Genomic DNA, 26,241 nt, shown 5'->3' on the forward strand with positions numbered 1-26,241 from the left:
GGCAGGAGATCCCCTTTTTCTCTACCTAGCTGTCACAGAGGATGCAGCTAGTGCCGTATTGATCCGAGAAGAAGACTGGGTTCAGAAACTGGTCTGCTACATCAACAAGAGACTTCTCGGGGCTGAATATCAATACCCATTGATGGAGAAATTGGCATTCTACCTCATCACGACCTCCCGAAAGCTCAGGCCATACTTCCAGTCCCACTCAATACACGTCATAACCAATCAACCTTTAAGGCAGGTTTTGCAAGAACCTGAAGCATCGGGACGCCTATTAAAGTGGGCTATCAAACTCAGTCAGTTCGAGATTTTATACACCCCACGAACTGCTATAAAAAGTCAGGCCTTGGCCGATTTTGTAGCAGAGTGCACAGGATTCCGGGAGGATCCTGTAGAAGACTCACCCCAGCTCACCTCGGCCCAGGCATCATGGAAGATCTTCGTAGACGGCTCATCCAATGAGAACGGCTCCGGGGCTGGAATCATTTTGATATCCCCCGAGGGACATAGATTCCACTCGGCGCTGAGATTCGGATTCAAGGCCTCCAACAACGAGGCCGAATACGAAGCTTTGCTGGCCGGACTGAGAATAGCTCAGGAGCTAAAGGCGAGCTCCGTCCAGTGCTTCAGTGACTCCCAGCTCGTGGTAAACCAGGTTCTGGGTGAATATCAAGCAAGAGGACCCAAGATGACTGCCTACCTGGCAAAGGTAAAAGTCGAGCTGTCCGCGTTCGGGCGAGGCTCAGTCGAGCAGATACCTCGGGAGCAGAACGCTAACGCAGACACTCTTGCCAAGCTCGCCATCTCTGGGGAGACGGAAGCTTTAGGTTTAGTGCCGGTGGAATTCTTGGAGAAACCAAGTATAGAAGAAGTCAGGACGGAGGTCGAGATGATCGACGCTAGGCCGACCTGAATGACCCCTATCCTTGAGTATCTCACCGAGGGGAAGCAACCTGAAGGGCGTAATGATGCGCGGCGGGTACTGTACCAGGCCCCAAGATATACGATGGTAGATGGGATACTGTACCGACGTGGGCACTCCCTACCTCTCCTACGGTGTGTTCTTCCGGGCGAAGCAAAGGCCATCCTGCAGGAAGTGCATGAGGGTTTTTGCGGATCACACTGGGGGGCAAAGCTTGGCCATAAAGGTCCTGAGGCAAGGATATTACTGGCCCACTCTGTCCAAGGACTCGATCTCGTATGTCAAGAAATGTGACAAGTGCTAGCGGTTCGCCACAGTTGCCCGAGCTCCCCCAGTCGAACTGAAGATGATCTCTTCCCCGTGGCCATTTGCGGTCTGGGGAATCGACTTGGTTGGTGCCCTCCCTACTGGAAAGGGCGGGGTCTGATACGCTGTGGTGGCCATCGACTACTTCACGAAGTGGGCTGAGGCAGAACCTTTGGCAACAATAACTTCCAAAAAAGTCCTCGACTTCGTAGTTAAGAGCATTATCTGCCGATTCGGGCTGCCCAAGAAAATCGTTTCCGACAATGGGACTCAGTTCGACAGCGACCTATTCACTGAATTTTGCAAAAGGTACGGGATCGTGAAAAGCTTCTCATCCGTGGCCTATCCTCAGGCAAATGGCCAGGTCGAGGCTGTTAATAAGACCCTAAAGGCGAGCCTCAAGAAGAGACTAGATGAAGTCAAGGGGGTCTAGCCAGAACAGCTCCCTCAGGTTCTGTGGGCATACCAGAACTCGCACTGGACTCCTACGGGTCATACTCCTTTCTCCCTGGCTTTTGAGAGTGAGGCAGTCCTCCCTATGGAGATTAAGGTACCTTCGCACAGAGTCCAGGCATATGACCAGGACCGCAACCACGAGTTACTTTGCGCTTCCCTTGACTTGGTTGGTGAAAGACGAGAAGATTCGCAACTTCAGCTCGCGCATTACCAGCAAAAAAACCCTCGTTATTTCAACTTAAAAGTCAGAAAACGCACCTTTGGCGTTGGCGACCTGGTCCTCAGGAGAGTCTTCTTGGCTGGTAAGGACCCCAAAGATGGAGTATTGGGACCGAACTGGGAAGGGCCATATCAAATCATCGAGGTCATTAAAGAAGGAACTTACAAATTAGCTCGGCTCAATGGAGGGGCAGTCCCACGAGCTTGGAATGCCATCCATTTGAAGAGATATTATTAATGACACCCTTGTAAGGCCTAAAGGCCATTTTTTATGTATTAAGCAATGAGAATTAACTTTTCGTTCATGATTATACATGTTTACAAGTGTAATCTAAAGTAACCACGAAAGACCCTTTCCCAGTTACTTGGGGGGCATTTGGTGCCTGGATATAACCAGGTCGCCTTAAAAGGCTTAGAAGTTAATTTAAATCGATTGATCGTTGTTTTTCTTAAAGAGCACGAGATATTGATAAAAATTAACGCGAACTAAGTTTTCAAACTAAGTTCCTGGACATAACCAGGTCATAAAACTTAGAAGTTAATTTAAATCGATTGATCGTTGTTTTTCTTAAAGAGCACGGGATATTGATAAAAATTAACGCGAACTAAGTTTTCAAACTAAGTTCCTGGACATAACCAGGTCATAAAACTTAGAAGTTAATTTAAATCGATTGATCGTTGTTTTTCTTAAAGAGCACGAGATATTGATAAAAATTAACGCGAACTAAGTTTTCAAACTAAGTTCCTGGACATAACCAGGTCATAAAACTTAGAAGTTAATTTAAATCGATTGATCGTTGTTTTTCTTAAAGAGCACGAGATATTGATAAAAATTAACGCGAACTAAGTTTTCAAACTAAGTTCCTGGACATAACCAGGTCATAAAACTTAGAAGTTAATTTAAATCGATTGATTGTTGTTTTTCTTAAAGAGCACGAGATATTGATAAAAATTAACGCGAACTAAGTTTTAAAGGATGAAGGGATCGTCTGGGTTGGGGCTTCGTCGGAGTGGTTGATTCCAAGGCTTCAAGGGAGCCCTTACACCTTAACTTCTGGAATGCTGGGAATGGCGGCCGAAAAGAAAAGGGTTTTTCTTTTGAAGATGAAGAAGAGAGAAGAAAATGGAAGGCTCAGGAAATTTTTGAATGACCGGGTTGCCCGTGCGTAAGGTGGCCACCCCTTTTATATACGTGAAAGGCCGCGTGAGGAGGGCCGTTGGATTGCCCTGATGTGGGATCCAAGGCTCTCCCCTCGAAAGGCGAAACGACGGATGAGTATAGGCTAGGCCATTTAATGCGATTCTCGGAAGACGTAGCATCACCAACCACGATATTCCACGTATACAGCGCCTGCATAAAATGTGGAATATGAAGAATTCATGGGGAAGCCTAAAATCCCCTACTGTGGCCCTACATGACGTCGTGTACCACGAGCAGGGGCTTAGGGGGCAAATGTACGCCCTAATTTTCCAACAGGCTATTAGCGAGCTGAGATACGGCCTAAACTATATCAGCCACGTGGATCCCCCATGACCGGAGCTGTTGTTGTCAGGTCCTACCTCGTTAGCTCGGGGTATCCAAGGGTTCACCAAGATTACTCAAGGACTGAGTCTGGACTCTGAAGGCCACAGGTTGAGGGAAACATCCAGCTCGTGGTACGAGCTGGAGTTGGAGGCTTTGACCTTTTGTAAAGTCAACCACACAAGGTAAACGTGCATATATCAGACATCACGTGTCTGATATATCCCTGACTTCTCGGACACGCAGCATGAATGTGCGTATCCTGGCACCCACGACTGGGTTGGGCCGTGCGGCCCATTATCTCCCTTACCTATTGATTAGACCACACTTCATGTGTCAGGTTTTAGGAATTAATCATGAATGTCACAAAAGTGACATGATAGGTAAGAAGGTCACGGGATGGCCTTCTTACCAACTCCTAGGTGCCCTCTCCTATAAATATGGAGACCCTGGGAGTTGCAAATGGTTGGATTCTATTGTGTAAGGAAATACTCTGTAAAAGAATACCAAGCATATAGCAATAATACTGGCTGGTGGAGTAGAAGGATTTTAACTTTTGAACCACCTAAAAAACATAATTGTGTCACCAGTTCATTTACAAAGATCATTCATCTATTTCAGTTCATAGTTAAGCACTAATCTCTTCCTCTTATTTTCTTAATTACCTGTTGGTGAAGAACCGCGTCAACAAGCATACCCCATGTGCCCCCCAATCGATCGAGGGTTGAAAGACTCTTAGTCACTTGCTACTTGACCGCATCTGTTCGAGCAGTTAATTACTCATGAAACACATAGAAGATATGGAAAATATTCGAGCAGTTGAACACTGCTTGAATGTATCGACCAGTTAAACATTGTCCGATCTTACCGATCAGTTGAACACTGTCCGATCTTACCGACCAGTTGAACACGGTTCGGATAATTAACACACATGCACATTTGTAGCAAGAATCAACCACGCTACGCGTAGTCTCTTTTATTACTCGTAAATTAAAAATGACAAAATGTGTCTAATAACGAGTCTTAAACAACAAAAATTGTTCAAAAATAGCTATCTGGTCAGCAAATAACCAGCTCATAAACCAAATTTAAATAACAAGTTAAACAACTTGAAATTAAACTACCACTCTGAAAGCGGTATTTAGTGATAATATATTCACAGACGCTCGTCGTTCCAGTGGCTCCTGATCCTAGCACTCCTGCTCATGTTGAAGTGTCTCGGCATACCTCTCCCTTGCTTTGTTGCTATCCTCATCCAAGTGTGGACCTCCACATATAGTGTCTAAGGTAAAGTCCACAGGCCCGGGCTGCAAGGGTGGAGATCTTTGTCGTTTGGAACCAGGATTGCTGCTGCCTCCTTCTCCTTGGGGTGTCTCTGCCCGGTACTTTCTCAGCTTGCCCGACTGGAGAAGAAATTCTTTCTCGTCCTTGAGGTGATTGCATTCATTCGTGTTGTGACCATAATCTCCATGGAAACGACAAAACTTATTCATATCTCTCTTCCTCATCTCTTTCCTGATGGTTGGAGGTTTCTTGTAAGGAACCTCTTCATGACTAGCAAGATATATTTTCGCTCGGGTGGCCGAGAGAGTGGTGTAATTAGTGAACTGAGGCTCATACTTGGTTGGATTTTCATTTGAACTCAACTTTTCTTTCTTTTCCTCATGGTGGTCAGACCCGTTATTTCCACATTTCTTTCCACCATCCTTAGGAGGGTCAGTTGATCCGCCCGGATTGTTTAAGCCATTCTCCTCTTTCTCGATTGCATCATCCAATTTCATATACTTGTCTGCTCGGTCAAGAAATTGTTGAAGTGTTGAAATTGGATTTCTATGTATGCTATCCCACAAAGGGCTTCGATAAGTTATCCCAGTGGGTATGGCAACCATCTTCCCCTCGTCTCCTACAGCAGTTGCTCTATTGGCTTCTCTCATGAATCTCTGTATATAATTCTTTAGAGACTCATATTTTCCTTGTTTGATATCTACCAAGTGGTTGGCATAAACTGGTGGAGTCCGGGCAGTGTTGAATTGTCTACAAAACTCCTTCCTGAATTCTTCCCAAGAGGTAATGGAGTTCGGCTTAAACTTCCAATACCATTCCTGGGCAGTATCCGATAATGTAGTCGGGAAAACTCTACACCGATAATTATCACTTACTCTGAGCAATTCCATCTGGTCCTCGAACTTCCCAATATGTCTGATGGGATCTGCCTTTTCTGTATATACTGGCAGAACCGGTGCTTTATATTTTGCCGGCGGCTGAGCTTCTCTAATCCGGGCACAAAATGGGCTGCCACTCCGGTGGTCTATCGCATCTATCCCAGAAGGTTGTTTTGACAAACCTTGCACTGCAGTTGTTAGCACGTCAAGCTGGGCTTGGATGGCTGGTGCAACTGATGAAGTTCCAAGGTCATGACCGCCTGGTCGGGCATTACCATCTGGTGCACTGTCGTCAAGTATTTTTACTTGACTGGCAGGGCGGTTCAGATTTTGCCCTTTGATCAGGATGATCCTCCTCTTGTTGGTGATAACGTCCCTCAGATCCTTCCGGGAAGCATGCTCTCCCGCCCGATCGAACACCGTACTTTTCGATTTTTCAAAGGGCTTACTACGCGGGACTTGCTCTCTCCTACCACGATGCTGGCCGGGGTGCAATGGAGGCTTTTCGGTACGTCCCGGACAGTCTTTACCTCCTTGTGGGTTGTTGTCTTTTTTATCCTTTGACTGTTCATTGTGATGACTACCAGCCTCATCACGACCATGCCCATCTTTGAACTGTGAAGTCCTCTTATCTCGAGGAGTTCTGGTCTAATCCTGCCTAGGTGGAACCTTCTTACTACCCGATCAGTGACTTCTTGATCTTGAAGTTTCTGATTGGTGGCTCCTAGAGAAGGTTCTAGAGTTCTCCCTTTTCGTCGAGGCAGTTCTAGATCGGTCCCCATCATCTCCCTGACCAGGGGGGTTACTCCTGCTTCTGTCCGGTCCTCGAGAATTGGCTCTGTCAGTGGTCCTCCGATCAGCATTATTATTTCTTGCTCCCTCGGTGGCTGCTTGTGCCACGGCTTGAGCATTGGCTTGGGCCAATTGGGTAGCCGCTTCTAGAGCAAGTGCTGCTTCGCGATGCCTTCGGTCGACTTCTTCCTGTCGCTGTCTGAGCTCTTCGCTTCTGGCCTCCATATCGCGCCTTTGCTGCTCTAACGCAGCTCTCTGCCTGGCCATCTCTTCAGCGAAAAACTCCTGTCGGGCGTTGAATTGCGCCATCTCCTCTTGGAAAACACCTATTGCTTCCTAGAGTTGTTCAACTTCTGGAGTGGTTTCCTCAAGAAAGACCCTGGGCTCAGTCTCTGGGTTCTGCGGTCCGGGACCTTCTGATCTAGCAGGCTCTTTTGACGTGCCTGACTTTTTAGAAGCCACACTAGTATTCTTGGGCGCCATCTTGATACGATAGTCGTGTGTTTCTTCTCTTCAGGCTCTCAATGAAAGTACCAAAATTTTGACCACGATTTTGGCCAACGACGAGTAGACGTCAAAACTACAATAAGCCTTGAAAAGAAAGTAAATAACACACGTAATTTTTATAGTGGTTCAGCCCCAATTTGTTGGTAATAGCCTAATCCACTTGGAGTTGTGATATATTTAGCCTACACTTAAGATCAGATGAACTTGAGCCAACTGAGTTTCTTAAGTGCAAGTAGAAAAATACAGAGTTTCTCTCTCTAGAGAATCCAAGCTTTATCTTTCTAAGCTCTCAGAAAATGCCCCAAGAATGCCCCGAGTGACCTTCCCAAAATCTCAAAACCAGAGAGTTTTTCTTAGTCCCCAAAAGATCAGATCCCCCTAAATGATTCCATGAGCCCTTTATTTATAGGCTCATGGATCGTACATAAATATCTCCCTTTTACTGGGTCTTTGGTTCTTCCATCAGAATTTAATTAATAAAATATAAATAAATCTAATATTACAACAATATGGCTATTATTCCGGGATATCTGAGAGATTCCCGCGCAGGTATGACCGATTCTTGTTGATGCCGTTACTGGGATATTTTGCGTAGCCCTGTTATGTTTAGTCGTTCCACATCACACTCAGGAGGAAAACTGAAGGGCCAAAGCACTCCACTGGTGGTCGGCCAAACACCTGACTGGTCGGACAAGCACATAACTGGGCGGACAAGCACCTGACTGGGCGGACAAGCACCTGACTGGTCGGTCATGACACTTCTCTGGTCTAGCATGACACTTGACTGGTCAGTCAAAAATCTTCACCGGTCGGACATAATTTCTATCAGATCGGTCAGATCACTTTATCACAACTCCAAAGAGCCAACACATTTATTGATATTAATGTGCCTTTTACTGACCATGTATTGCCACTTGTCACTTTTGATTGCCACGTCATTGAACTCCAATTTTTGGGGATAACACCTATCAAAATAACAATTAATTGGTAAATGGTTACTTAGCCAAATCTTAACAAAAATAAAAAACTACATCTGAAAAGCAAAATCAGATATGAAAATAACCAAGAAGAAGAAGATTGAAGAAGGTAACTGGTTACTTTGGTAGTTTTATAAAGAAAACCAGATCTGAAAAACAAAATCAGATTAAAAAAACAACCATGAAGAAGGAGATTAAATAAGGGAACTTGTTACAGCTAGGTCCACAAAAAACTCAGATCTAAAAACAAAACAAAATCGTGACAGTAGATGGTTACTCAGATAGTTTTATAAAGAAATTAGATATGAAAAATAAAATCAAATTAAAAAAACAACTATGAAGAATGTGATTAAATAAGGTAACTGGTTATAGTTAGGTCCACAAAAAACTCAGATTTGAAAAAAAAAAATCGTGACAGTAACTGGTTACTTAGACTGACTTGGAAAAAAAACCAAATCTGAAAAAAAAAAAAAAAAAACAGATTTGAAACAACAAAGAAGACGCAGAAGAACGCAAAGAAGAAGAAGAAGAAGAAAGCGAAGAAGAAGACAAATCAGAGATGTCGGCGTCGGCGGTTAGTGGAGGTACATCGTTCATTTGCCAGTGTGAGAGAGCTCCCATTATTGTGAGAGAAAACGGTTGCCTGGCATTGTTGTGAGAAAAAATAGAGAGAGTGAGTGAAAGATACATGAGAGATGGAGAGAAAGAGGAAAGTAAGAGAGAATGTGTGTATTTTTGTTTAAGGTATTTTGTGGGATTCTCATATTTAAAAAAAAAAAAATTGCTAGAATTAGTATATTTTGTGGCATAAGTTTTATGCCCATAAATATAGAAAGTAATTTATTTTTTCCTATATTTTTGTAAAGTTTTCTGATAAGAAATTGAAGGAAAAATATAGTGTTTTAGTTATTTTTAAAATTTTAAATTTTTTTAACTTTCAAAATAATAAAAAAAAATTAAGATTCATAAAATTAATTAATATAATTAAACTTATATTTTTCCTTTACTTTTTTTTTTTTATAAAAGTCTTATATTTTAAATTGATGAAAATATATAAGTTTTTAATTATTTTTAGTTATCTTATACTAATTTTAATAAAACATTTATGGATGTTAAATTTAAAATAGTTATTTAGAGAAAGAATAAGAAAGAGAAAATAATTTAAAATTTAAAAAATAATTAAAATCCTATATTTTTCTTTTACTTTCTTATTATTTCTTAAAATAATTAAAAAAATAAGTATAAAATTGTAACATTTTAAAAACATTGGGTATATTTACTGCAAAAAAAAAGTTTTTGTATAAAAGTGCAATATTTTGAAGACATTGAGTATATTTACTGAAAAAAAAAGGTATTTAAGTGCAACATTTTCAAAAACACCGCCATTTACTCAATTTGTGTCAATGTTCACTATTGTTGTCTAATATAAATGTGAATCTTTGAGACATAAATAAATTTATTAGTTAAAAATAGTATTTTAGCCATTATTTACTCAATTTGTGTAGCAGTTGACTATTGTAGTCTAATATAAATGTGAAACTTTGAGACATAAATAAATTTATTAATTAAAAGCATGTGAATTTTGGTAGGAATAAACATTACTAAACAAATACAATTATATTACTTTGGTATGATTTTTAAGGAGAAATTTGCGGCAAAATTCTTTAATTTTATATAAAAGTTGCATTTAAATTATTGGGTTTTTTTTTCATGGCAAAACTCTTGGTGATATATGTTTGGCGCTTCTCTTATTTCGTCATTATTAACTTCTTTCCAATAATTTTTTGACAGCCTACTATTATTCTATTAATTTAAAAAAAATTACATTTTATATGAGAATTTTAATAGAAGGTACAAAAATATGATTTTTAAATAAAAAAATTAATTTATGATTTCTTTTAAGAATTTTCACTTTTATAGGTTTGTTTTCCATATTTTTGTATAAAAGTTGATTTATGTCATAGTTTTACTCTTAATCAAGTTTTATTATTTTAGAAGGGTATGTTTGTAATTTGATTGTTATTTTTTTAACTTATTTTTTTATATTATTTTTATAATACTAATTTTATATTAAATTTTTCTTAGTTGTTTTGCAATTTTTTTTTTTTGTAATTGAATTGTGCTTAAAATTATTTTTTATTTATTATAAACATTTTTTTCCTTTTTTTTAGATTGTACGTTTCTTTTTCCAAATCCTAAGTAAGGTAACCAGTTACTTGATTGATCTTTGACAATTATGTAAAAAAAAAAATCCTAGAACTAGGTTAAGTAACATGTACCAGGAGGGGTAACCAGTTATCCTGAGAGGAGTAACTTTCTGCCATTGGTAACCAATTACCATAAGAGGGGTGACGGGTGACTCATATTAAATATGAAAATAAACATCAAATTTGAGGAAGAAAGAGGAAGAACACTTCATTAAAAAAAAAAAGAAGTAACTATAGTTTTAGTAACATATGTAGCCAGTTCCCATAAAGAACCCATAAATATATACACACATCAGAACGTGAAGGTAACCAGTTTCTCTCAGAAATATACACACAAAGAATGTGAAGGTAACCAGTTATCCCCATAAATATACACACAAAGAACGGGAAGGTAACCAGTTACCACAGATCTAAAGATAGAAAAAAAAAAATCAGATCCACCACCTTTCCCTTCTCTCCCTTCTTCTTCATATAATTTTTTTTTCTGGATTTGAACGTTCCCATCAGGGGAACTGGTTACCCATTCACATTTTCATATTTTTATTAGTTTTTTTTTCTTCAAATTTTGGTTTTTATATGAAGGTTACAGTAAAAAGAAAATGCTGAAAAAATTGATTTGAATTTTTTTATATATAGTGGAAAAATTATAAAAAAAATTACAGTAATAAAAGGTAATAAATAAAAAAATAGTAAAATAATTATGTAATGTTAAAATATGTGTAGAAAAAATAGGAAAAATAAAATGGAATGAGAAAATAATACGTACAAAAAATGAACAAAAAAGAAGGAAAAAAACTTAGGAAAGAAAACTAAAAAATATATGAAAAAAACAAAACAAAAGAAATGATGAAGGAAAAAAAACAAATGAATGAATAAAAATGAAAAAACGAAAAAGAAAAAAATATGAATGAAAACACTGGTAGTAAAAAATGGAAGAAGAAAAAAACCTCAAATGTGTGAAAAAAGAAAAAAAAAATGGAAGGATAAAATAATAAATACAAAAATGAAGAAAAAAAGAAAAAAAAATGGAAGAAAAAATAAATAAGGAAAAAAATAACTGAAAAAATAATTAAAAATGAAAGAAAAATTGAAAAATTGAAAAAAAATAAAATTAAATAACCTTCAAAATCAAAGAAAACATAACTATGATAAAAATATAGCATTGCCATATTTTAGTTAGCTACTAATTATGTTTCTCATACTTTAATTTTTTTTTTAATAAATTTTCCCATGCAAATTAAGAAAAATATAATTATCATATTTTTGCATGTTATAAAAATCATATTTTTTTTAAAAATTCCCTAAATTAAAAATTACTAATGAAACCTGTTTTAGAATAATTCTAATTAAATTTAGTCAAAAACCTAGTTTACATTAATAATATAATTAAATAAAATAACTAAAACTAAAATGAGAAAATTGAAGACACGTTGATTATCCTTTCTAACAAACAACCAAAATATCTAAAATTAATAACTAGAAATTATAAATTATCTTTTTGGGTCCAAAATATTTATTTGGAGTATATATGAGTAACCGATAAGTTTGGGAGCATTTTGAAGTGTTTTGAGACACCCCTTGGAGTGCCATTACAGAGGCGTCGCCTGGGCCGTTATGGAGTGTCCGTAATAAGGCTTAGTGTCTTGATTAGGGGTTTAGGAGGGCAATTATGGAATTTTGTGTGAATTATATGTTTATGTGATATATATGTATATCATTATGTGAGTTATATTATAAAATGACTATATTGGCATGTTTAAGTGTATTCAATATGCATGTGGTCGTTTCTTACTAGAATGACAATTTTTTGTAATTTGGACTTGTTAAGGGTATATCTGAGTATATATATGTGTGTGTGTGTGTGTGTGTGTGTGTGAGAGAGAGAGAGAGAGAGAGAGAGATATAGAGAGAGAGAGATTGAGACCACATTATTATGTGGATGTATTTGGATTACTCGGCACGAGGCGATCTTAGTGAGCAAAGTAGCAAAAAAGTCACAACGAGACCTAATACCCTACTCGGGGCGAGTCTGGGGATATTTTGAGTATTTAGTACATTATCGGGATATTGAGTAATGGGAATGAATATTTTTTAATATATTTGGAGTTAGTGTGATTAATTGAGAATATTAATGTAACTTGAGGATTAGTGGGAGGCTCAGGACAAATGATCATTTTGCCCTCGGAGATATTTTTTTTTGGCCTTTAGTAAGTGACTTAGTTAATAAGGAAGCTTGGAGATCAAAACATAAACAAAACCCACCTCCTTTCTCTCTCTATCTCCCGGCTCACTATCTCTATCTCTCTTGAGTGAATTTGTGTGGGAAAAAACTTAGATTTTGGAAGGATTAAGCTAGGAAGTGATTGAAGATTTGCTAGGGATAATCACAATTCTTGAGGTAACGATTTTTAAGCTTGAATTTATGAAATTCTTCTCTATTTTTATAGTTTTTCTTGAGCTTGGGAGCTTAGTTTTGATTTTGAGTTTTGTTGGAGATTTTCGGGAAAATCTTAGTGTTATTATGTTGCTTTGAGCGAGTATTTTTGATCCCATGGTTTAGTTTTGAGGTTGGTGGTGGATTAAAGTGGGTTTTCAAGAGAATTAGCTCAGAGAAAATTCTGGAAATTCTGGGTTCGTGAGCTCGCGCCGTGGCATTATTCTTAGAGTGCTGCGACTCATATGAACATCTGGGACAAAGAGGTTTCTGAAACCGCCTTAGCACCGCGGTGCTAGGTAAAGCGCGCTACGACGTGTGTCCAATAGAGGAGAGCCTCGGGGCTCTCTGACTTGGGCCGGGTCGCGGCCCCATTAATGTCAAAACCCTTTGGGCGACACACAAACAAATGAGAAAATCATAGAAACCTGATATAGGGCTGGGTGACACACAATGTGTGGTGCCTAGCATCAGGGTTTAATCCATGGGATTTGAATTTTGAATTTCAAATAATTTTGTTTAATCAGTTATTTAATTATTCTTTTTAAATATGATTTAATTTAATAATTGAATGGAAATATCATATTAGTTTAAATTTGAATTCTAACTTCAATAAAATAAAGATTAATTAATTAGATTAATTATCTTTATAAAACTGATAGTACGATACTTTCATATTAAGGAATTTTTTTAATGCGATTAAGATATATAGACTCTCTCTCTCTCTCTAAAGCGATAGTTTTCTCTAAACCTGGAAATTATTTCAAACCCTCTCTTTGTCAAACCTATCTAGATCTCATGTGTTGAGTACATCTAGGGAGTCACATAAATCAACATTTTGAATCCTACGTGCCCACACATGTCCTTGTGTGTTTGGGATTGGTCTGGAAGATCAGAGTGTGAGCTTTCAGATTATTGGATTGGAAGATCGTTGATTTTATACAAAATGATTCAAGGACACTTGATAAGCTACAAGACGTAATCCCTGATCTGTTTTGTATGTGATTTAATATTTATATATGTATATGATCCTGGCTAGTATTGATAATTATAAAAATGAGCCCACATGTTCCACTGCATATCTCTGATTTGATCATCTAATACCAACACCAACACTCTACAAAAGCCTCATTGGTGGAATGCAATATCTTGCACACACTCGGCCAGACATATCCTTTGCAGTGAACAAGTTAAGTCGGTTCTTAATGGCTCCAACAACCGCGCATTGGTCTGCTGCAAAAAGGATACTCAGGTACTTGAAGGGAACCATACATCACAAGTTGCATATTAAATACAGTGAGAAACTCACTCTAACTGGTTTTTCAGATGCCGACTAGGCCTGCTGTAATGCCCCAAATTCTCCGAATGCGTTTAATGGCATGAATAGTAGGGCGGGAGGGCCATACTTGCTTAATTGTGTTGTTAATTGATAAAATGCATGTATATGTTTATTATATTATAATATGATGTGAAATGCATGCATGTGAGTCCATATTCTTAATTACAGGGGTGTGATGATAATTTGGCCCGTTGAGGGTAATTTGTGCATTTGGGTGCATGATGTGATTTGTGAATGAGATTCCATTATTATGGAGATATATTCGAGCTATTCGGCATGAGACGGTTATATTTAGTGGATTAGCAGTTTTGTCATAACGGGGTCAATTTTGGGGTAATAGAAATATTCATTTGATGATAAATTGGGAATATTTGAGATCAGGGTGAAATTCTGGAGGTTTTGACTATAATGTCCTCGGGGGTGTTTTCGGGTTAGGTTTTATTTGAGGTTACTTAAGCTTGAAGTAGCTTATCAGATAGAACATACGATAGAAAACCTCTCGTTACCCTTCGTTAGTTCATTTTCGCCACCCGGAGCATATTTGACGAAATCTTGAGTTCTAGGAGTCGGAATCGAGTGAGGATCGAGGCATAGCGATCCTAGGAAAGATTAGAAGCTTCTTAACCGAAGGATTCGACAGAAAACAACCCAATTGAAGGTAATCGAAGTTTAAGTTTTGAGTTTTTCCGAGTTTTTAAGCTTTGAATTGATTTTGTGAATTGTTGAGTTTTCGATTCGTTTGAACCTTGGGTTTTGATGCATGGGGAAGCTTGGGAACTTTGTTTTGATGATTGGGGAATGTTTAGGTATGATTTTGGAGGCTTTGGAGTGTTAAAAACGCGGTTGGAAATGGCCCAGGGTTGGGGGCCGCGGCCCTGTTCTTGAGCACCGCGGCCCTAGTTCGATGAAGCAGGTGTCAGGAAATTGCCCTTGCTGGGCGCCGCGGCCCTTGATGGAGGGCGCCGCGGCCCTTGCCTCAGAGAAACCTGGGGGTCGTGGCCCAAGGTGCTAGGGCTGCAGCCCTTGCCCTGTTTTCGCCCCGTTTGCTTGTTTTGACCCCGGGAACCTAGTTTTGGGCCTTGGGAGTGTCCTTACTACTTGGATTAGTTTTGATTGATCTCTTGGAGGATAGATAATGGTTTGAGAACCCTTGATTATCATGATTATTGATGGTGTCCTATATGTGTTATGATTAGGTAACCGCTAAAGGACTAAAAGCTAAACCGTTCTCAAGGGTCGTTCTTTTGTTCACTCTAGCTCGAATCAAAGGTAAGAAAACTGTACCCCAAGTGTGACATGCATGGATATTCATGAGGCTTGTTGGTTGTATAGATATGGACATGAATTGATTGTGGAATGTTTAGCATATGTTGCTCACTTGTGCATGGTACTGACTCATTAGTCAGATTTGGCAAAGGTGCTAGTATCAACTGTGAAGCTGTGACTTATTAGTCAGGTTCGGCAGTGGTACTGGGCACTGGTCACATTGCGCTGACTCATTAGTCAGGACGGCCTTAGCGTGTTAACGCAAGCCAACAAAGATAGATCTAATTAACTATCAGCATTGAATGACTCAAAGAGCATTAATGCCAAACCGACCCCGAGGGTCGATGAATGAAATAAGCGCTTGGAGGCTAGTGGCTTACCTAGCAGCCACTCTCCTACTTGAAACAGTGATGTGCTTATCAGTCACTCAGTATGGTTCACCAGAATCTGTTGAGGGCTAGTGGCTTACCTAGCAGCCACTCTTCCATTTGATTTAGTGACTTGCTTGCCAGTCACTCAGTATGGTTTATCAGGACCTCATGTGATGTTCACTCATTTGTTTGAAAGCTTTATGCTCAGTGTGATTATAATGATAATCATTTGATAATGTTCATGTAAAGTGTTATGTTCTCTTGCTGGGCTTTGGCTCATGGGTGCTATGTGGTGCAGGTAAAGGGAAAGAAAAGCTCATCTAGCCTTGAGTGGAGAGCTTAGGTGGTGATGTGTACATATGCGGCCGCTTGACCACCACGACCAAGGAGTTCTCAGAGGAACTAGGGGACTTACCCTATTTTTGCCGCTTAGGTCGGCGGGATTGTAAATTTAAAATAGTAATGACCATTTTGTACTGAGAACCACTTGTAAATGTTTTGTTTAGCTCTGCAGAGCAGTTTGTAATGAAAATCTCCATTTCCTTTTTATTGGTTTTATACCTTAACCTGTTAATTACACTTAGAGCACGTTTTAGACCAAAGGACTCGGGCAGCGAGTCAAATATCCGGTCCACCGTTCACCATAACTGTTCTGGGGTAACCAGGGCATTACACCTGCTGTCCTGATGACAGAAAATATGTTTCTGGCTATTGCGTTTTCTTTGGTGACACACTTGTTTCCTGGTGCTTTAAAAAGCAGACCGTTGTTGCCAGGTCTAGCATAAAATCGGAGTATTGTGCCTTAGCCCAAGTGGCTGCAGAAATTGCATGGCTGGAAGCACTCATTCAGGAGCTCAAGTTTCCTTTTCCCTCATCACCAGTAATATGGTGTGACAACATGAGTGCAAGTGCACTAGCCTCTAACCCTAAATACCATGCCAGAACCAAATACATCGAATTAGATGTTCACTTTGTTCGTAATAAAGTTCTAGAAAAGAAGCTTGACATAAGGTACATTCCATCCCATGATCAAATTGCTGACTGTTTGACAAAGGGCCTGTCGTATTCAAGATTCAGATTTCTCATAGACAAACTCAGAGTGATTGACTCACCCCTTCGTTTGAGGGTGGTGTTAAGAAAGTTTAGTCTATGTGCCACACTACTGCTTGTGTACCAACACCACACCAGATATCTATCTAGAATATTCTGAGCACTACAGTACAAATTCTATTAATTCTTGTTAATATCATTTTTATATTTTGTGCAATTTTGTTATTGGACCACATGTAAGCATCACATCGGCTCTCCACTCATACTATGTACCATACCCTACATATAAATAGAAAGTTTCTTCTCAGCTTTCTTTGAGCCGAATACATAGTTTTTCTTCACTGGTACCAGTTGAATGATTAATGTTATCCACCAAAACCTTATAGTCAGATTCAATGAAATATATATAGAAAAATAATCTTGATGCACCAGTGCACTTCTTCAAGAAGAGCTTGAGCCACCATGATTAAAGGTTGACAGAGACCTTACCACTACTCCACCTTCACTATTATGTAGAATTGCCCAAAACCCATTTGATTAGATTTTGAAGATTGGGTAGCATCTACATTAAGCTTTCATAAACCAAGTAGGGAGAGTCTTTATGAGGTGGGAGATCTTGATGCCTAGTTGGCTCTGGGCACAGATGAGCCAGACTTGAGCCCCCAATTAAAAATGGGATTAATTACACCCTTAAACATGATTTGAATTTTATTTACAAAAATCACCAATATAAACAATTATTTTCACATATACAATTTTCTATACTGTAAACACAAGTTTTTTTTTTCTTTCTTCATTTCTATCTATTTATCTATTCTCACTCTTCTCCAAAATTTAAAAAAAAATTCTCGCAACATCACTGGTCATTTGGGCTCAAGAGTGGTACCATCGTGATCTACTCTTCAAGGTTGTTATTTTGGTATGTGGGAAGCATAAGTTTTTTTGTCGTCGACGGAAAAGCTGACCGGAATAAAAAGCAACGATTTAATTTCTTTTTTATTTTCTGTTAATCAAAAAGTAACTAAATTTTAAACTTAAATAAAATTTAATATACTAAAATTAGTATTCTTATTTTACATTTAAAGATTTGTAGATAGAATGACTAAATAACAAAGGAATTAAAAGAACAAAATGTATATTTATTATTATAATTTGAAATTAACTTTTAAGTTTCTTTTCTGTTTGATTAGTAAAAAAAACACTATTATTCTCATGTATTACATTAGTGACTAAAAAGTAAATTAAAACTTTTCGTTAAAAAAAATTACTGTATAGTATACTAAAAGTAGCTTTAAATTATAAACTATATAGTAATTTGTTATACTTTATTGTAACTTATTAGTTTCTAAAAAATGACTAATCGACAACGTAAAAGTATCTTAAATAATAAGACACCATAATATAACTCAAAATTGACTAATCGGTGTCTTAAGATAAAAAAGTTTCAACAAATAAGTTTTGAAGGTAACCAAAATGTATATAAAATGATATGCTCTAAAAATAAATTTTTCATGAAAAAGTAACTAATTGGTAACTTATTAACATTTTAAGTAATCCAGAAAAACAAGATTTCGCGAAAATTTCAAATTCAGCTACATTACTTTTATAATTGGGTATTTTTTGATGATGTGGCAAGACATTTTTGTAAATAAAATTTTGTAAGTGCTTTTTGTAATTATTTTATATTATATGTATATAATTGTAAAGATCCCTTAAAAATGTCCTATATATTAAGAAATTCCATTAAATTTCTATACAAAAATGCCCTAAATTTTGAAAAATACTACTTTTATATATAATTTTTTATAAAAATACTATAATTGATATCGTTCTCCTAAAGTTCAAGGCTAGCCCTGCCTAGTCATTCCTGTAATTCCATAATTTTCACAAAAGACATGCATAGAAAGAACTGGAGACCCTCCAAGTTACAATTCACATCAACCAAAATATCAACAACATCCAAATGCTAATTTGAAAAAATTAAATGTTGAAAAGTAGATTTCCAAACCCACTGCACTGCATGGTAGAGCAACCAAGCTATCAATGCATGGAAAATTTGACTCAGAGAAGAAGCCACTTCTAGGACAAGGATTGAGACTGGATAATTTTCCTTTGGAAAAGTATGTTATTGGTAGGCATAGCATTATTATGATAGACTATCCAAAGGAAATGTTTTAATAAGAAGAAAAAATGAAATAGAAGTGATAAACTTTTCATCAATGTTTGAAGAGATTGGCCTTGTTTGGATAGTTTTTAAAAGTATTTTTTTGACTTCTTAACTTTGACACTTGTTTTGTTTATGTAAATTTTATATTGGATATTTTACTTTTGAAAGAAATGAAACCATGTGACTTTTTGAGGAACTGCTTAGAAAAAAAAAAGACTTAATGTGAAAATTGTGTTTAATGAAACGTTTATATTTCCATACATATACCGTTATTTTAATGAATAACAAATTAATTCCATCTTTATTCTTTCCTATTTTTTCTGAAGAATCTAAAACCTAAATGCTAAATTAGAGAAGAAAAATAAAAAAGGACTCTAATCTTTTTATGGTTCAGTGGTATTTTGATAAAATAATAATAATATCAACTGACATATTGCATATACATTATGAATAATAATATGTGCACTTAAAATACATTCATGTGAAAGTGTAGCTTAATTAATCACATTTATTAAAATTGAAATCCACCATTTTAAAAAACAGCAACACGTCACTTTATGTAATACTTGGATAAGCATAATTTGGAATATCATTACTCATTCATTATATATATATATATATTATATATATAGGATGAATATAAAAATCATAGATATTAGTTTATGTATAATGTTATTAACCGGTTAATTAATACATATACTCACATCATACATATAAACAAACCTTCCTTTTCATCAAATACTATTTCGGACTTTCATTATTTAAATTTATTAGTAATCTATTTGTTCAAATGAAATAAATAATTATGTAAAAAAAAATTAGTGAATGTGTATATAATACCTTTACATATAAATAATTAATAAAGTTATAAGTTTTCATTACCAACAATATCTTAAAAGAAAATCGTTAAAACATAAGTCTATTTATAATTGTAATAGATCATTTTAAGTATATATATATATATATATATATTTTAAATAGACAAATTTTCTTTAATATTTATTCTATTTTAGAAATTTTAAAATTTTGTCTCTTCTAGCATGATAATTAATAAGCAACCGAAGGGTTTAACATACCAAAAGTAGAATCGCAGGGAAAACGTGCCTAGTTTAAGCCATGCTTTCTAAGGTTCCGATATTGATTCTCTTACTATCCATGACCATAACAGTAGCACCAACTTCATCCCAAGATGATCATCGTGATCCCTTCGTCTTCAATAATGGATTCAAGCCAAGCGACCTGGACCTCGACGGCTCAGCTGAAATAACCTCAAATGGCCACTTGAGGCTCACAAACGGCACAAAACAGAATTCTGGTCATGCTTTCTTTCCCAACCCAGTAAGTTTCAAGGCCACCTCAAACGGCACCGTTTCTTCCTTCTCCACCACATTCGTCTTCGCCATCAGATCGGAGTTCCCCACTCTGAGCGGCCACGGCATCGTTTTCGTGATCGCTCCGACGAGAGGCCTCCCCGGAGCTCTTCCAACCCAGTACCTTGGCCTTTTCAACAGATCCAACGATGGCAACGCCACAAACAGAGTCATCGGCGTTGAGCTCGATACGATACGTAACAGAGAGTTCAAAGACATCAACGCCAATCACGTGGGGATTGACATTAATGGTTTAACCTCGGTTAAAGCTGAACCGGCGAGCTATTTCGACGAAAAAAAAGGTGGGTTTACGAACTTATCTCTTATAAGTGGTAAGCCGATGAAGGTATGGGTCGAGTATGATGCTGTTAAGAAGCAGATGAACGTAACTTTAGCTCCGGCCAAAGCTGTTAAACCTCAGAAACCGCTTTTGTCTTTGACCGAAGATCTTTCACCGATCATAAAGGACACCATGTTTATTGGTTTTTCTTCCTCAACAGGGTCTATTATGAGTAATCACTATATTCTGGGTTGGAGCTTTAAGATTAATGGCGAAGCTCAAGAGCTTGACTTCTCCAAACTCCCGAAGCTACCTCGGGTCGGACCCAAACCAAAATCCAAGCTTTTGACAATTGGGTTACCGGTGATTTTATCAAGCTTGGTGGCTCTAGTGATCTTCAGTTTAGTTCATTTCATCAGAAGGAAGAGAAAATTTGCAGAGCTAATCGAAGATTGGGAGTCCGAATATGGACCCCACAGGTATAAATACAAAGATTTGTATAAGGCCACGAAGGGTTTCAAGGACAAAGATTTATTGGGCAGCGGAGGATTTGGAACAGTCTATAAAGGAGTATTACCTTCCAAAACAGAGATCGCTGTAAAAAGAGTCTCTCACGAATCAAGACAGGGTACGAGAGAGTTCGTGGCTGAAATCGTCAGTCTCGGCCGGCTTCGGCACCGGAACGTGGTACATCTTTTGGGCTATTGTCGCCGGAAAGGTGAGCTTCTTTTAGTGTACGACTACATGCCCAATGCGAGCCTAGACAAGTACATATACGACAAACCGAAAACGACACTAAATTGGAACCAAAGATTTCGGATCATAAAGGGAGTTGCTTCAGGTCTATGCTACCTTCACCATCAATGGGAACAAGTCGTCATCCACCGTGACGTGAAAGCCAGTAACGTACTACTTGACGGCGAGTTAAACGGCCGGTTAGGAGACTTCGGTTTAGCTAGATTGTATGACCATGGAACCGACCCTCAAACAACCCACGTCGTCGGAACACTCGGGTACCTCGCCCCGGAGCATACCCGAACCGGAAAGGCCACAACGAAGTCTGACGTCTTCGCATTCGGAGCTTTCCTGCTCGAAGTGGCATGCGGTCGACGCCCCATTGAAGGGAAAGGAAAGGAGGTGATGATTTTGGTAGATTGGGTTTTCTCGTGTTGGTGCAGAGGAAGAATTATCGAGGCCATGGATTCCAATATGATAGAATCAGATTCTACCGAAGCTGGAGTCGTACTAGAGGAGGAAGTAGAGTTGGTATTGAAACTGGGGTTGTTGTGTTCACATTCGGAGCCGGGGCTGAGACCGAGCATGAGGCAAGTTGTGTCGTTTTTGGAGAGAGATGTGTCGTTGCCGGACATGTCGACGATGGGGCTTTCGGCAGCGGGGTTGACGTTCGCGCATAAAGAAGGGTTCGTTGATTTTGCGTCGTCTATGGCGCTTTTATCTCAAGAGTCGTCGTCTTCTGTGGCCGAGTCACTACTCTCCGGTGGCCGCTGAGTTGAATCTGAGTGGTGTGTGAACGGGCTTTTTGGCTTTCTTCTTTTAGTTTGCCTATTTAGATTGTTAGCTTTGTACGATGATAATGATATTTACATTTATTTTGTTTATTGTGTTATTTAGAAATGTGAAACTCAAACCATAAATAAATATATTAATCAAGAACATGTTTGGCATCATGGAAGTTGGAAAGAAATAAACATTGATAAACAAATACAATTATATCGTTCGGTATCATTTCTATAGAGAAATTTGAAGCAAAGTTCTTTAATCCTGTACAAAAGTTTTTTTTTAATTATTTTTTTTTTAGGCCAACTAAAAATTTGCCCCTCAGTGTTATCAAATTGTATCCCCATACCTTTTAACTTGTTAAAAATTATATTACTACACAATTTGAGTGTTGATGTGACATTACTACGTTATTACTATCCAAACTATTAACACATTAAAATCGCGCCCTCAAATTTTAAAAATTTAAAACTACACAAATTTCGAATAATATACAAAAATTGATGGTAAGAAAATATTAATAAATTAAAAAAATTATTAAGCTAAATTAAATTTTCTCTCATTTTCTTTCACTTTTTTTTTTCAGTTTTGTACCAACCTAACAATCTCAACAATGTCCATTAACTTATCATAATAACAACCCAACCCAAACAAAAATTATCACAACATATACAAATCAAAATTTCAAAAAAACAAATGAAAAAAGTCCCACATGTTCTATTCCTTTCCTCACCATTCAAACACTTGAGCCAACACCCCAGCTAATTTTTTCCTCACCATCTATCTTTTTTTCCTTTTTTGTAATATTCAAATTTTTGTTTAATTTTTAAAATTTTAAACTAGAGAAATGATTTTGTGGTAGTGATAGTTCAGATATTATTTAACAAATTAATAAAAGTCTCACCTTTCAATAAAACGAGTAGTTTATGAAAAATTTTAAATGGTTGAAAAATTCATGAGGTATAATTTGATAGTGATTATAATTCAGGAACAAAAATCCTACTAAATATTTTTTTTATATGATAAAAATCTTTTTGGTATAAGTTTTGTACTTTTTTAAAACAACCCTAAAGGCCGCAATCTAAAAAGTTGCTAAAAGTTGTCAAATCATCACAAAATACTATATCTTATTTTATAGAGTTACCCATCGTGATCTCACTTTATCAATTTATCATATTTTTCTCTAAAAATATATATTCCATCATCACTAAATTTACACAATTCATAGTTGAATTAAATAAGTAATACATAAAATTTAACTTAGACCAACATTAAAAATAACTCATAAAATTACATAAAAATAATTAATAAATCTTACATGATTAAATTAATAATAAAAAAGATAATAATAAACAAATTAATTTTTAATTAACTACTAATTAATTTGTTTAATAATTTTCAATTAATTATAAAAATACTAATTAATTAAATTATATAATATTCATTACAATTTTAGTTTCTCATTATGTTGACATAACATAGAACAAAAAAAAATTAAAACTAGTTTACTTAATTAAATTTTACAAAAAATTTGGCAGCATAACGGTTTAATACAACCATTTCAAACATTTTAAAATTCTGCACTCAGAAAATCTCAAAACAATTATAATAAAACATAAAATATTTATAACTAACCAATTTCTATTATTTTAAAATTTAAAAACTCAAACATATATAAAATTACTAACATATAATTAAATTTTTCTAACAAATGCACAAAATAATATATACATAAAAACATACTTTGGACACAAAAATGAAAGCGGAGCAGCGACAATGGCAGCGAAGCGGCAGCGATGGACCTTGGACACAAAAATAGAATATGTTAGAAATTTAAACAAAAATTTAAAAAATTAAACAATAAAATGAAAATTTTAATACACATACCGAATGAGGTGTCGTGGGTGTGGAGGGGCTCGGGTGGGGGGGGGGGGGGGGGGCTAGGGGGTAGAGGGCGTGGCTGGAAGAAATGGGAAGAAGAAGAAGAAGAAATGAGAAAACTGAAGAAAGGGGAGCAGTGGGCATATATATAGGAGATTATTAGCAGCGGACCCCGCTGCTAATAATGGGTACTCGTCGGTATTTAAAAAACGATCACAATTACACATTATTAGCGGCGGGCAGCCGCCGCTAATAATGTGTGAGACCCGTCGCTATTATGTATTAACAGCGAACAGTCCACCGCTAATAATGTGTGGGTCCACCGCTAATACCTATTCAAATAGGAGCTCGGGAAAATTTCCGCACTTTCCCTCTTCTTTATTAGCGCGGACCCTCTGCCGCTAATAGTTTCTCGTCCGCCACTAATGCTTTTTTCAAATAAAATAAAAAAAAAAACCTTATTAGAGGCGGATTCAGGTTCCCTCTAATGGGTCCACCCCTAATATTAACATTTCTTGTAGTGTGATTTAAAAAGAAAATAACATGTTAGCATGGAGTGAGTTAATGTTTAGTTGTTGTCTTATTGTTGTTTTTTAGTTGTTCCATTGACACCGTATTTTTGTAAATATAAAACTTTAAAAAAAGTATTTTCCGAAAATTTAAGGTAATATTTTTTAAGAAAAAAAATCAGAAACCGTAAAAAAATTAAAATATACCAAAAAATATATTTTTTAAAAAACCCTTAAGTTATATTAATCTTTAGTTTTATTTTAAAATTCTATTGTCTAAATTTCCATTGACATCTCTATCTTATGGTCACATTTTATATTCCAGCCCATAAATTAACTTAGGACGCTCTTTGGGCTTTGTTGGATGGATGAAATCCCACTTCCAATCTAAATTTCTTAGATCTAAATAGTGATTAAGTCTATTCCTAAAAAAATGTCACTAATTGATATTGTTGGTATAGTTAGTAAAGGAGCTGACTTTCTATACAAGGAGAAGAAAAGCCTTTGTGGATTATATTTAATTTTAAATCCTAATGTTTTATATCCTTTTTAATCCATAATTTTCTTTCTTCTTTTTCTTCTAGAAAACACTATATTTGATCGTAGTATATCGTAGTTATATTTTATATTGTGCATATAAATGATAACCATATTGAAAATTTAGACCTTGGTCACCCCTACAAGCCCACCACGCCGACTCATATGAATTAGTGATTAAATTTACAAATAATGAACTTACATGAAGAAGATTATTCAAACCAATTCCACGTGTTTGACTTAAAATAATAAGAACATTAACCATAATGACAAAATTTCAACGGTTAAGAATGATTTTTGAACAAAGCATACGACTAGTTGCAATTCCAAAATTTGAAAGAGCGATTGGACTTGTACATTAATATTTAGAATCTAAAGGATTTCCCAACAAAATATTGACACTACTTATTCTTACCCTCCAAATATCCTTCTTTGAATAATTGAGATTACTCAAAACAAATTCTTGTATCACAGGCATCAGCTTCGGTCTAAGAGTCAGATGAAATGGTGATGTAATATACTATGTAATTAGAATTGGTGGGGAGTGTTCTTCTATTCCCATCTTCATTTATAATTTTAATATGGGTAGGTAATTATTTGGTAATCTGTGTTTTTGCAAAGCATTATTTTGGTACCATGTGTTTACAATAATGCTCATTTGGTATCCTGTATTTTGAAATCCTACATATTTGGTACCCTGTATTATAAAATCGTACATATTTGATACTTTAAACTCAAATTTAATTAATAAAATTTTACAAATTTAATTAAAATACTCTCAATTATATAAGTTCTAAATTTATATTTAATTACTTAATTACATATAACTGATGACAACTTGGTTATATTGACAAAATTTTATCTATCAAATCCAAGTCTAGGGTACCAAATATGTATGACTTTAAAATATAGGGTACCATATGAGCATTATTGAAAACAGAGGGTACCAAAATAATACTGTACAAAATCACAGGGTACCAAATGAGTAAATTCCTTTTTAATATTTGTGCCTATCCCCACCACTTATTCTTTGTCGGGAGCGAACTAGAGTAGAAAATCTCTTATTGGAGTGGGGAATCCTACAAGATACTCACTTATTTAAAAAATAAATTTTAAAATAAAACTTGTAAATTACATACAAATTAAAATATTGCACCGGTGAAGGATCCTTTCTTCTCTCCATGATGAAGAAGAAGAAGGTTTCTCGAAAGCCTGCATCAAGATCAAGGAATGAGGAGGCCATTAAATCCACGCCATTGCCAGAATCCTCTTTGAAGAATCAATATAATCAACAGTCAGAGGAAGACCTACCTTCGCTTTCGACTGAAGGTAAGCAGCGGATGAATTCGTTGAGCCCGGTTAGAGATGGTGATCCACTTCACCTGGTGCACAAAGAGATGGTTATGAATACGGATAGGATTGCCGAGAAGGATAACTTTCAAGCTT

General features: G+C 36.6%; 1 protein-coding gene across 1 annotated transcript; it reads left to right on the top strand.

The window, feature by feature from the left end:
• The first annotated feature begins 19,770 nt into the window (after window positions 1–19,770).
• LOC133801384 (L-type lectin-domain containing receptor kinase IV.1-like) lies at window positions 19,771–21,919 on the top strand. Its single transcript, XM_062239572.1, has one exon. It carries the CDS (start codon window positions 19,817–19,819, stop codon window positions 21,857–21,859), a length of 2,043 nt encoding a protein of 680 aa, XP_062095556.1. The 5' UTR covers window positions 19,771–19,816; the 3' UTR covers window positions 21,860–21,919.
• Window positions 21,920–26,241: the final 4,322 nt, after the last annotated feature.

The sequence above is a fragment of the Humulus lupulus genome, chromosome 9, assembly GCF_963169125.1.
Source record: "Humulus lupulus chromosome 9, drHumLupu1.1, whole genome shotgun sequence".
NCBI lineage: Eukaryota > Viridiplantae > Streptophyta > Magnoliopsida > Rosales > Cannabaceae > Humulus > Humulus lupulus.

What these genes read in the sequence shown, in the direction of transcription:
- LOC133801384 (XM_062239572.1), top strand. Translation starts at nt 19,817, where the DNA reads ATGCTTTCTAAGGTTCCGATATTGATTCTCTTACTATCCATGACCATA.